The sequence below is a fragment of the Belonocnema kinseyi genome, chromosome 7 (genome assembly GCF_010883055.1).
Source record: "Belonocnema kinseyi isolate 2016_QV_RU_SX_M_011 chromosome 7, B_treatae_v1, whole genome shotgun sequence".
Lineage (NCBI taxonomy): Eukaryota > Metazoa > Arthropoda > Insecta > Hymenoptera > Cynipidae > Belonocnema > Belonocnema kinseyi.
Window position 1 is genome coordinate 135,795,998 of NC_046663.1, and position 14,156 is coordinate 135,810,153.

General features: G+C 27.8%; 1 protein-coding gene across 1 annotated transcript; it reads right to left on the minus strand.

Annotated features, from left to right (window-relative positions):
- Positions 1 to 6,294: 6,294 nt before the first annotated feature.
- Positions 6,295 to 12,039, minus strand: LOC117176688. Its single transcript, XM_033366941.1, has 5 exons — positions 11,890 to 12,039; positions 10,541 to 10,595; positions 8,690 to 8,808; positions 8,115 to 8,410; positions 6,295 to 6,610 (listed from the first exon to the last, which is right to left on the minus strand). The coding sequence occupies exons 1-5, from the start codon at positions 12,037 to 12,039 to the stop codon at positions 6,295 to 6,297; spliced, it is 936 nt and encodes a 311-aa protein (XP_033222832.1).
- Between the last annotated feature and the right edge of the window lie 2,117 nt (positions 12,040 to 14,156).

Genomic DNA, 14,156 nt, shown 5'->3' on the forward strand with positions numbered 1-14,156 from the left:
TAATAGAATATTTTCAAAAACTAAAGATCTTAAGAATTTAAGTTTTAATTTAAGTAAATTTAATATCCTTGAAAATTGTACAATTTCAATTTGAAAGTCAAAATAGTGAATCGAATTTACAAAGTTTTATTTCAAAGTAATCAAATTTCGACGGCCTGTCTTGCTTATTTTCCAAGCCTTCAATTTTCAATTTAATGTATTTTATTGTGAAAATACATTTCCACCAATGCAGTTAAAAATATTGAATAACTTCAAACTAAATAATAAAAAATTTGCCAATCTTAGGATCAAAGTCCTCAACATTAAACAAGGTGTAGTTCAAACGATCGATATTTTACAAATTCTGAAAGAATAATTTAAAAATTAAAGTTCTTAAAAATTTAAACTCCAATTTAATTAAAATTAAAATGGTTGAAAACCGTACAATTTCAATTTGAATGTCAAAATAGTGAATCGATTTTACAAAGTTTTATTTTAAACCAGTCGATTTTTGAGGTCTTAAATAAATGTTTATTTTTATTTTCCAAGCTTTCAATTTTCAATTTATAGTGCTTTATTTTGTGAATACTTTTTCGCCATGGTAGTTAAAAGTATTGAATAACTTCATACTAAATCATTAAAAACGCGCAAATTTTAGGCTTAAACTCACCAACGTCAAATAATGTTCAATTCAAACTTCCATATTGAAAAATGTCTAAAAGAATATTTTCTAAAGTAAATTGCTTTAAGATTTTAAACTCTAGTTACTCTTGTAACTTAGTTTTTTCTTAGATACAAATAGAGACTCTTATAAACTTATAAAGATTTTTAAGCTTTGAAGTGAAAATTCTGTAAACATTTTTAACAAGTACTGCGACAATTCAAAACAGGAAATGTATATAATATACGATTATATAAAATAACTTAGCTGCATTACTTGTTCTTTTCCAAGTTCAATAAATAGAATAGTTGCTGAACTGTTGGAATCATTTTTGCATCATAGCTGAAGCAATTTTGCAACTTCTTTCGCATGAAAACATGAACGCTGTTTGTGTTCGGTGTTTTCCGCTGAGAGAGATTTACCGTCAAAATCATTAATAAACTACCAGATCCCTCTAAATCCCAAACTGTTTTTTCGCTACACAATACTACCAATGTACAGGCAAGTGCCCATACCAGTGATCCCAGGTCTGAAACGAGATGTGGTCCAATGCGATGACAGAGCTATGTCCGTGTGAATAAAGTAGGAGATGATATAAATGACTGGGTTGCGCGAGCAACCCATTTCTCCTCTTCTGAATTTGAAAACTCGAAGGTGCACGATTGCCGGTCGGAACACTTCGGCGGTTCTATTTATATCTTTATCTGCTTTGAAGTAAAATTAAGAGATTGGGATTTTAATATTTCCAGATTTCGATGCTGGCGATTCTCATGATTTTAATACTTCGCACGCCTCTTTATATGCGCATATTTTGAGGTTACGTTATTTCAAGCATAAAATATAAATGATATGAATATTAATACTATTATACATATAAATATATACATATATTATTAATGATAATATTATAATTATGTTATATTATAAAAGTCTTATTTATATCTTGATCCGCATTTGAAAGAAATTAAAGAAATTGGGGATTTGAATGATATTTGAATATTTCGTATAATTTAAAAATAAAAAGATATATGCATTATCAGAATATTAATACCGTAATTAATATTTTGTTGTATATTATATTGTGCTCATTATAATGTATACTTTATATTGTGTACAATATTGTACATGATGAAAATAAATGATATAATTAAGTATGTCATATTATAATTATATATAGAATATAATAGAATTTATTGTCTTCATTGTATACTTTTACAAGTTTTTACTATATTCTTTTGCTCTCTTAAAGTTTTAAATAAAACGAAGCTACATATTTTCTCGCTTTAGAGTTTTTACCTGAACAGATAATAATTAAATCATTACATATTTCTGTGTCTATATTACAATTCCTCTTGTCCTTGGGCTATATTTCTCCTATAGCTCACTATTTTATTCGATATTATAATTATATTAAAATTAATATTAATTAGCTGTAAATGATTGTGCTGGGGCTTTTAAGAGTTTGATCTATCTATTAAACCAAAATAGTTTAAATAGCCTCCGGACTTTCGAAATTATAAAATTTGTTTATGAGAATCATTTGGAATTAAAAAATAACAAACTATAGCTTCCTAGAATTTGGTTATATTATTTTTTTTTCATTACTACTTGGGACTTCGCTTTTTAAGATTTAAAATTGCTAGCAATTTTAAAAAGTGTTAATACAAAATTTTGTACTTGTTAGTGCTCATAATTTGTAATTGTTTTATTTTAAATGATTCTCATAAATAAATTTTCTAATTTTGAAAGGCTATTTAAATTTTTTTCGGTTTAATAGGTAAATTCAACTTCCAACGCTTAAAACTCTAGCACAATCATTTACAGCTAATTAATATTAATGTTAATATCAATATCTGTTGAGATAATATTATTATAATTATAATATCAAGTATAGTTAATTACATATTATATTAATTCTATTATAATGTATATTGATTATACTTCTTTTTTCAGATTTTCATGTCCTAACACAAAATTTTAATAATTTTTTAGAATTCCTTGTCTCAGATCTGAATTATAGTCTTTTCAAAAAATCTCTGATCTAATTCAGAAATACATACAACTGGTTTGAAAAATTTCCTGTTCAAATTCAAAATTCAGGGTGAAATTAGAAAATTTAAACTTTTAAATCTGAAAATGATTTATTTGAGTTGGAAATCTTTTGAATTTTAAACTTTTAAGACTGAAGCTTGACAAATTTTTAGCTCAGAAATATTTCATTCAAACGCTTAATAATTCATATGTATACAATACAAACTTTTAGCACCTTTTAATTTTACCATTTTTTAAATCAAATTATGTTGAAATACGAAATTACCGATTTTACATTCTTATGACTTTAAAATTTTAGAGATTTCTGGATAAAAATATAAATTACGCTATTATCTTTAAGGTTCAAAATGATAATACTTCAAGAAAATTCCAGTGCTTAACATTAAACAAATTTTTAAAATAAAAGTAAAATTATTTTTATTTTAAGTTGTTCCAGATTAATATTTTTGCATTGTTATTTATAGATAAAAATTTAAGTTTACCAATTAGAAATGTTAGAAATTAACTCACTATCAAAATTATTAAATTTTCAACTAAAAAAAAAAGAGAGAAAAACAAATTTGCAACAAAATGGTTACATTTTCAACCAGAAAGATGAATTTTTTAACTGAAATCAATAATCGTCAACCAAAAACTGAATTTTTTACAAATTAGTTTAAATTTTAGCCAAGTAGTTGAAATTTTAACTGAAAATTTGTGTATTCGAAAACAAACAAAAAATTAATTCATCGAAAAAAGACAAATTTTACAGAAAAATTAATAAATTATCAATAAACACAAATAGATTTTCAGTTAGATATTTAAGTTTTTCTACATAAAAGATAAAACTTCTCCCAAAGCAGATGAATTTTAAAACCAGAAAGAAAAATTTGCTACAAAACAATTGAATTTTAAGCCCGAAAAAATTAATTAAAAAAAACTTTCATTTTCAAACAAATAGTTACATTTTCAACCAAAATTATGAATCTTCAACAAAAAAAGTTTAAATTTTTAATTAAAAACTGTTGAACTCATCCAAAAATATATAAATTTTACACGAGAGTTTACTTTTCAGTCGATAAAAAAAATTTTTTTTAATTGTTGAATTTCAAAGCCAAAAAGATGATTTTTTTACAAAAAAAGTATAAAGTTTTTTTAAACGGAATCGTTCAAAGACTTCTGATTAAAAAATGTAAACCAAAGCTATTATTTTCAATGCTTTGAATTGAAGAATAAATCAATACATTTTTAAACGTTAAGGACTAAATCATTTTGATCAATAAAAATGGATTGATTATAATTCTTTTTTAATTGGAAACTTTTTATATTATAAATTGATTTATTTTATTTTGAGTCGCCTTATATTATTAATTTTTACATTTTTATTTATCAATTAAAACTCAAAAGTTTTATTGACTTATTGACAATCTTGAAAATCGAACTGTCTAACAAAAGACTTTAATTTTCAACTGAAAAAATAATAATTTTGGTTTATATTTTTTGATCAGAAGTCTTTGAACTATTCCATTTAAAAAAAGTTTACAGTTTTTTGTAAAAAAATCATCTTTTTGGCTTTGAAATTCAACAATTTAAAAAAAATCCTTGTTGACTGAAAAGGCAACTCTCGTGTAAAATTGACATATTTTTGGATGAGTTTAACAGTTTTTAATAAAAAATTTAAGCTTATTTTGTTGAAGATTCATCATTTTAGTTGAATATGTAACTATTTGTTTGAAAATGAAAGTTTTTTTATTAATTTTTTCGGGCTTAAAATTCAATTGTTTTGTAGCAAATTTTTCTTTCTGGTTTACAAATTCACCTGCTTTGGGAGAAATTTCATCTTTTATGTATAAAAACTTAACTATCTGACTGAAAATCTATTTGTTTTTATTGATAATTTATTAACTTTTATTTGAAACTTCAATTATTTTGAGAGTAAGTTAATTTCTAACATTTTCAATTGGTAAACTCAAATTTTTACGTATAAAAAACAATGCAAAAATATTAATCTGGAACAACTTAAAATAAAAATAATTTTACTTTTATTTTAAAAAGATTTTAGATTAAAAATTTGTTTAATTGTTCAATGTTTAATGTTACGAACTGGAATTTTCTGGAAGTATTATCATTTTGAACCTTAAAAATAATAGCGTAATTTATATTTTTAACCAGAAATCTCTAAAATGTTAAAGTCATTAGAATTTAAAATCAGTAATTTCGTATTTTATCATAATTTGATTAAAAAATGGTAAAAATAAAAGGTGCTAAAAGTTTGTATTGTATACGTATGAATTATTGAGCGTTTGAATGAAATATTTCTTAATTAAAAATTTGTCAAGCTTCAGTCTTAAAAGTTTAAAATTCAAAAGATTTCCACCTGAAATAAATCATTTTCAGATTTGAAAGTTTAAATTTTCTAATTTCACCTGATTTTTTGAAAAGACTATAATTCAGATCTGGGACAAGGAATTCTAAAAAATAATTAAAATTTTGAGTTAGGACATGAAAATCTCAAAAAAGAAGTATAATCAAGGTACATTATAATAGAATATAATATGTAATTAACTATATATGATATAATTATAATAATATTATCTCAACAGATATTGATATTAACATTAATATTAATTAGCTGTAAATGATTGTGCTAGAGTTTTAAGCGTTGAAAGTTGAATTTACCTATTAAACCGAAAAAATTTAAATAGCCTTTCAAAATTAGAAAATTTATTTATGGGAATCATTTAAAATAAAACAATTACAAATTAGAAGTATAAGGCTATTTAAACTTTTTTGGTTTAATAGAGAAATCAAACGCTTAAAAGCCCCAGCACAATCATTTACAGCTAATTAATATTAATTTTAATATAATTATAATATCGAATAAAATAGTGACATAGAGGAGAAATATAGCGCAAAGACAAGAGGAATTGTAATATAGACACAGAAATATGTAATGATTTAATTATTATCTGTTCAGGTAACGATTCTAAAGCGAGAAAATATGTAGCTTCGTTTTATTTAAAACTTTAAGAGAGCAAAAGAATATAGTAAAAACTTGTAAAAGTATACAATGAAGACAATAAATTCTATTATATTCTACATATAATTATAATATGACATACTTAATTATATCATTTATTTTCATCATGTACAATAATGTACACAATATAAAGTATATAATATAATAAGCACAATATAATATACAACAAAATATTAATTACGGTATTAATATTCTGATAATTCATATATATTTTTGTTTTTAAATTGTGCGAAACATTCAAATATCATTAAAATCCCCAATTTCTTTAATTCCTTTCAAATTCGGATCAAGATATAAATAAGACTATTATAATATAACATAATTATAATATTATCATTAATAATATATGCATATATTTATATGTATAATAGTATTAATATTCATATCATTTATATTTTATGCTGGAAGTAACATAACCTCAAAATATGCGCATAAAAAGAGGCGCGCGAAGTATTAATATCATGAGAATCGCCAGCATCGAAATCTGAAGATATTAAAATCCCAATCTCTTAACTTTATTTCAAAGCAGATGGAGATATAAATAGAACCGGTTTAAATGTTGAATAGATAATTTGTCTTGCTGTTAATCCAATGGTCTTTTAAAGTGATCTAGTTCTTTTTTTCTTTGTTCTGTTTCCGAAATTACAAGCGAGGAGAAAGGTTCTGCCTGTTGCTCACGTGAATGTCCAGCTTGTTTTCTGTTGCTGAGAGATGCACTTAAGGAGGCATTAATCAGCTCTGAGTAAGAAGGTGAAGGTACGCTTGGTTTTTTCAATAAGTCGATCTTTAGTTTTCTGGAATCGGAAGAATCATTTTTTGGTTCAGCCTTTGGAGTTCTTAGGTCTTCGTATAATTGCTTTTCGGTATGCCCTATGCTTACATTTTGTTCATGATTCCTGCTGTAAGATAAACCAGTCTGCAGTTGATCAATTTTATAAGAACCATCCCTAGATTCAACCGATGAATTTTTCGAAGACTTGGCCTCAGTAAGGGTAAAAACAGAGTCCACGGAGATTTTTTTTGACGGTTGTTACAGGTTTATATTTGGCGAACATGCAGGCAATGACAGATGTACACTTTGTGAATCATCTCTTGATTCAGTGTATTGCTGGTCTCCTTGTTGGCCAGATGATACTATTCTTAAGGGGGTTTCCTACTTTGTTGGGTCAAAAAAATCTTTTTTTTCTTTTTGCATTTTCGGATAGATATATGTTTTAAAAATATATCTGGAAAATTTCAAGTCAAAATATCAAAAACTTCGAAAGTTATGGGCCGTTGACTACAGCGGTGTCAAACGCGCTGGGCTGCAGCGGCCGGGTGCTCTGCGGCGGCGAAACTGGTTCCAATTTTAGGTTTTTCACGTGAATGAGGAATGTGGCTTGTATGGACCTGGAACAGCTCACTAGGCGTAAGTACTCTCATTTTCTGAACTTTATTTAAACAAATGATTGTTGTAAATCTGATATCAAATTCGTGATTTCTGACCGCTTGAACTATGAAAGCCATATGAATCTTGGGAAAAAGTAATTTTGTAATAGTCTTTATTAAATAAATTGTTTAAATAATATTTTATTGCAAAAATAGTAACAGATTTGAAATCAATGATATCGAAAGCTATGGAAAGCACATGCATCATTAAAAAATTGTAATTTGTTTTAAAAAATTGTGTATAAAAATTGTTTAAACGAATTAAATTTTCGAATTTGATGGCAGATTTGAAATCATCGACCCCGAAAACATACGAAATGATGAATAAGTGTAATTATATCGCAAAAGTTCAACATAATTTTTTGCATTTTTTATGAAAAACTTTGAACGCGTTTTTCTCACAACCATGTTTTCCGTGTTGGTAGAAGTCCCACAAGGCGCAAAAATTGAGCAGTCGCTACGAAACTTTTTTGACATATTCTCAGAAGGTGTCCGCACAAAGTAGACTACAATCATCAAAAAATATTAAAAATTGTTTGTTTAAGAAAATAATTAATAGCAAAAAAAAAGTGAAAAAATCAATTTTTTTCAAAATCTCATAACTGTCTCATTTTTCATTTATTTTTCTTTATTCTGGTCTACTTTGTGCGCTATAGTGTATAGGTTGAGAAAATATTTTGATTTTTTGTTTCAGATTTTTTCTACGGCGACAGATCTTCCACCAGCGGGAAAAGTTGACACTGACCACCCGCCATTGATGGGCCCCCCTCCCTTCTTTTTATGTAACGGCCCAAAAAATTTTGTAATGCTACAATAAATATGGACAAACAATTGTGGAAAATTTTAGCCTCCTATCTTTTATACTTTCCTCAAAAAATATTCTAAAAAAAACAGCCAAATTTCGGGCCAATAAAGTAGGAACCCCCCTTAATACCCCGTTTCTGTTGTCAGACACAGCAGTATTCTGCTCTTCACGATATAAAAACTCTGCAGTCAGACATGCCGAGACTGATTATGCAATTTTCAAAATAATATTTGTTTTCCTCATTCTTATACTGGAGTAAAAGTGTTGATTTTAATTTTTCTATGGGATAGTCTTCTTTTCCGTTTAAATTTATTTTTGGTCCTATTGCACTTCCCATGGACTCATAAGGAGCATCAAAATGGTTTTTGTGATGCCAACCAACATTTATGACCCTCTTCAGGAATGGTTTACTCCTACCTTTTTCTATCTCTCCTTGGCTTTTTGTTCCAATTTTTTGATCAGACAGCTGGAAATAAAAGTTATTCAGTTTACTATTCTGTAATAATTATGAAACACAAAATATTCTAAATACTTTGTTTTAAAAGTTTAGTAACTTGGCCTAACTCATCTACTTATTACTGCAATTCATGTAAAATTAAATTCTGATTAATAGATTTAAATCCACAAAATATCCATATGTATTGATAATAAGATTATCGATTCATTGTATATTATAATAAAAGATGATCAAATACAAATGCCATGATTCTTAATTTTTATATGAATAACGTTATACAAATTTTACCTTTCTTTTCTTCAAGTTTTTATCATCCCCATCTTTTTCGTTGTACAAGTGTGCCATAATTTCTTTAAATCTTTTTCGACTTGGTCCCTCTAACTCATTCGGTGCAGCTGCAGCAGCATCTATAAGAATTATTTAGTCTCTCCACCTGTCACGTATTTAACAATCCAGTATTTCGTAAATAATTCAAATATTTCTACAAGGGCACGGAAAAGTGAATGGTTAATAAATGAAGGTACTAGAAATATTAAACTATTTCAGCATAAGGTACACTCGGGAAAAACAGTATTTGCGGGTCTTCCAATGTGCGGAAAAAGCGGGAATTGTACAGGGAATATATTGGTGCGGAAAATGTATGGGATTTTATTTTGAAAGCAAAGAGAGTGTGAAAAAAGCAGTCAAAGTACTCCTACCATACTTCCCCTCCCACGCACCTTTGCTTCCACTAACTTCCCTAACTTCTTTCTCATTTACATCGGCAGACAACACTCACCTTCCCCCACTAACCCACACTACATTTTCCCTCAATTTCCCGATCCTCACTTCCTCTACTTCCCATCACCTTCGCGCTCAATTTTCAACCATAAAAGATTCTGCAGTCAAGAAAGAACAGAATTTACAATTAAATTGTTGGATTTTGAACAGAAAAAAGTACTTTTTAACCAAGTTTTTCAATGCACAATCAAAAAGCTGAATTATCAACTGAGAAAGATAAAATTTTAAACAAGAATGAAATAGCTAAATTTTAAGTTAAAAATTAATTTTTAACAAAAAAAAGGGTTTCAGCAAAACAGTTATATTTGCAGTTCAAGAAATAAATTTTTAACAAAAATGATGAATATTCGAACAGAAAACAGAATCTTTAAGAAAGTAGTTTCACTCTTAACCAAGAAGTTGAATTTCGAACCAAAAAAGATGAATTCTTATCGAAAAATGTAGTTGTGGATATTTGAACCAAAACAGATTTTAAATTTAAATAAAAAGTTAGAGCGATTATGAAAAATATATATTTTAAGAAAAAAATCGTCGTCATTTCAATGTATGGAATTCCATACTCTCTCCAATCTATTGTATGGAGTGCTCCATAATATGATAATAATAATTTTCAATAAAAAAATGTATTGAAAAATCAAACAAATACACCAAAGTCTCGCGTTCAGTCACCCCGTTCTCAGCCTTCCTAGAACTGCTGGCTCCAACAGTTTCTCAGAGGAGCAGAGCGAGAGCGGTTGCGACATTATATTTATAGATATATATTCCAATTAGAAAAGAGTGAAGCAGCCCTCACTGTTTACGTTTCTATCCTCCCGAAACCAATCCAAGGCTATTTAAAGATAAACCCCGACACTTGACTCAAAGCGAGTGTTTGGTGTGAAAATAAATAAATAGATAGGCAGATAAATTAAATTTAAAAAATTAAGTATCATTCAATATTATATTGTAATATATTTAATTTATTAATTTCATTTATTATATTAGAATAAAATGATTTAAATTAAAAATTTAATTCAGAAGTCAATTAAATAAATAGATAAAAACAATGTGTATAGAGTGCTCCGTACACTCCATACATATTCCGCTAACCCAGAATTCCAGACTGAAAAATATTTTTATTCTTATCAAATAATAACTATTAACCCGATTTACAGGAATTATATTGTTGTGTTCACCTGTGCGAATTGTAATATTATAAACATCAACATCAGGATTCAGATAAATGTTGTCGTCGTCCGTCTACAATAAGATTGATTCTCCATCTATTTCGTATGTCAATTTACTGTCTTTTGAGTAGTACTCATGCATCACTACTTTCTTGAGTATATTTTTTTCTACTGTAAACATTTTGCACTTCACCATGAAATGAAATCTTAATCTTCCGTGATGAAATTGACGAGGAATTCGACTGCATCTATTAAGTGATATTATATTTCATCCGTATTAAATAACGTTGCTGATTATTTTTTTAAAGTGTTTTTTAATTGTGATTTGATAATGGTGAGAATAAAAAGTACGAAAGAATCAAAAAGAGAAGGAAAGGGATGTTGTTGTTTGCCTCCTCATTTTTCTTTCCTCCTTTTTATTTTTTTCAAATAAAAGCAACATTTTTTATATTATTTTTTAGGGGGAAGGGAGAAGAGGAAAACGTTTCTTTTTTCATATTGCTATAGGACCATTTTATGTTGGTTGTCCAAATTTAGTCGTTAGATTCTTCATTTAATATTCAGGAATTCTTCACGGGTTTAAGGGTTTAAACCCTTTAAGGGTTTAAACCCTTACGAAACCATTCACTTTTCGTGAATGAATTCTTTAAAATCCATTAAAATCTTATAAAATAACGTGAAATTCTACCAAATCAAATGATATTTCTTGAAATCTTGGGAAATTCATTAAAGTACCTTGAGAGATTTTAAGATCCCTTGGAATCTTTTAAAATATATTAAAACCTCGTAGACCCTGTAAAATCGTTTTATATCTTTCAAAATTCTAGGCAATTCTTTTAACAATTTTTTTAATCTTTTAAAATCATTAAGATCTTTGGAAATTCGCTGAATTTTTTTTAATCTCTTGCATTGGAATGTCTCAAAATACCCTAAAATAGTTAAAACCCTTTAAGATCCATTTATATTTCAGAAAGTAATTCAAAATTTGATTAGAATCTAAGAATTCCCTAAAATATGTAAGATATATATTTGTAAATATTTTGAAATCGCTTGCAATTTTTTAAAGCTTTTGAAAATAACTCAGAATCTTTTTAAATTCGCTTAAATTTTACATTTTATGTAAAATCTCCTGAAATCCCGTGGCATTTTAAAAAGGAAGGGAAGGCTCCTTGGAATTAAAAAAAATCCCCTACAATCTTAAAATATTTTTTAAATCACATCAAATTGTGGAATTTTTAAGAAGCTTGGAACCTTGGAATTTTTAAGAACCCCCTGAAATTTTTAACCTTTTTTAAAATCCTTTCAAATTGTGGAAATCACTTGAAAAATCCTTGGAATCTTTGAAAATATCCTAAAATCTTTCAAATATTTAGAAGTACCCTGAAATATTTGAAATCTGAGAAAAATACTTTCGAGTTTATTATATTCTTAATTTTCTACATAGGTTAATTTTAACAAATTGTCAACCTAACTTTCTCCGTCAAATTTTTTCACTTACAAACATTTTTAATGATAAACATTAAATAAACAATATAGCCTTACCTCCAACACACTTTTCACTGTGATATTTGTATTGTCCCACTTTTCGTTCTTTTCGTTCAAAACTGGTGTGAACAAATATATTCGAGGAAGGCAACGCAAGTCGTATGCTATGCCTTCGTTATCGTCATTTACGCAAGTCAAAGCAGACATGCGTACGAGCTTTAAGATGGCGCATAGACGCTTCCATATTTCATACCTTGCTTTCTGTCAGTAGCAGTGACGTGTCACTCGAGGTTTCTGACGTATTACCATTTTTTTAGAGGAAGGATAATTCTTTCCAACATGGATTCCTCGGTCTGCCACTTCTATTTATTGTCGAAGTTGTAGAATAATACATTTTGTTCATTCACTTTAAATTTCATGCATGCAACATAATATCGCATACCGCTACCGGCGCTATTTTAAAGTTATGGAACGAAATGTGATAATGTCGACACCATCTTGAAAACGAATGTTACGTCTTGTAAAAAACTGAGGACATAATATACGTACGTAAATTACGTAAAAACATCATGTAATTTACCTAAGGTATATTACGTGCACAACCCTGGTAGCAGGTAGAGAGTCTGCAGGTCTCTCCACAATCGGAATGAATAAGTCGATGCAGCATAGGCGAAGTGCGCGCACATATCTGTTGCCAGCGGTTGACATTTTTTGAGGTTCATGTTTAGGGTGGCGTCCCATGAGTGCGGAATGCGTTGCGTTTTGCAGATTGCATTCAATCAGTTACTAGTGTCAGGATGGCGTCCCCTGATTGTAGAATTGCGTAATGCGTCAAATCACAAGACATTTAAGCCAATCACAGTGTTCCTCTGAATAACTGGAAGAATATTATTGGCGGAAATATCTAGTGAATTCACGCATTACGCAAAACGCAACAAAAGTCTGCAATCATGTGACGCCACCCTCAGCTAGTGTTTATAGTGTGTGCAGTGAACCCAGGCAAAGATATTATAAAAGTAGATGCGGTACAGGGCGTCGGAGTGGAGAATTATATATATATAGGACATCACATTTTCTGCCCTATCGAGGTGCTGCCATCATCGTACTACGAAGTCGAATTCTTGTTTTCTCATTCTTCGTAAAATATTGCGGTAAAGCAGTAGAAAAATATTTTGAGGTTAGAAAAGTTTGACATGTATGTATCGCTGAATTTTTTCAATCTGAAGCTTGATCCAGGTTTTCGGTACAGTCTTGTTTATTATAAAAAAAAATGTTCTCGAAAAAACATATTTTTTATTTTAAAAAAGGTATTATAGAAAGACATTTCAAGATAAACAAGTGCTGAAAGCATTTTTCTTTGGCAATTTTTTTTTTTAATTGAAATAATCAAATATTTATACCAAAGAAACAACTTTTTTAATGTTTGAAGCATTTAAACATTATTGTTTAAATTTAAAATAATAATTAAAACAAAATATATTTCTGGATAAAATATTTTGGTTGAAAATGTATATAGTATTTTTTAAATCACAAAAGTTCTTCTGAAAAATCGAAATGTTAATTGAAAAACACGTGTTTTTATATATTAATTTGTAGATAAAATTTTTTGTATAATTTTAATTTTAAATTCAAACAATAATTTTTAACACTTTAAATATTAAATAAAAATTTATTCGATTACAATCTTTGATTATCGTAGTTTTAATAAATAATTAATATTCATTAAGAAACAATTTTATTTGGGGAGTCTTATTATTTGGGAATTTTCAAATCCGTTAATATTATAAACTGTTCAGGAATTTTATTAGTTTTGGAATTGTATTTTTTTGGGCAGAGAGTTTTATCGAGTCGGGAATTTTATTTTTCGGGATATTTCAGTCGTCCCCATAGAATTACAGAAAATTTGCTATAATTATAATTTCGGCGCTCGATCTTGTTGATATTTCCTACAGTATTATTAAAAAGAAATGTGTATGGAAATTGTTGATATCACAAAGTTAAAGAGAATCTCAATTAAAAATTTAAAAATTCGCTATACATTCAATTTTTATTCTTGGGTCTTGGCAATTTTTTTCTAATCCATTTCAGTGACTGGTAAACAGGGGTCATTTTCTCTTAGAAAATAAGTGATTAAAATTTGAAAAAATTGGGTAGGCTTTTTTGACATCTAGGTATGTAAAAAAGGTAAACTGCAGAAAATTTAAAAACTAATTTAAGAACTATTTATACTCTTTTAAGATACCAATACAATTTACATAACACTAATTGAAAAATTTGCAAATTTTTAGGCCTTCAGTTTAGGAACTTGAATTTTAACGTTAAAA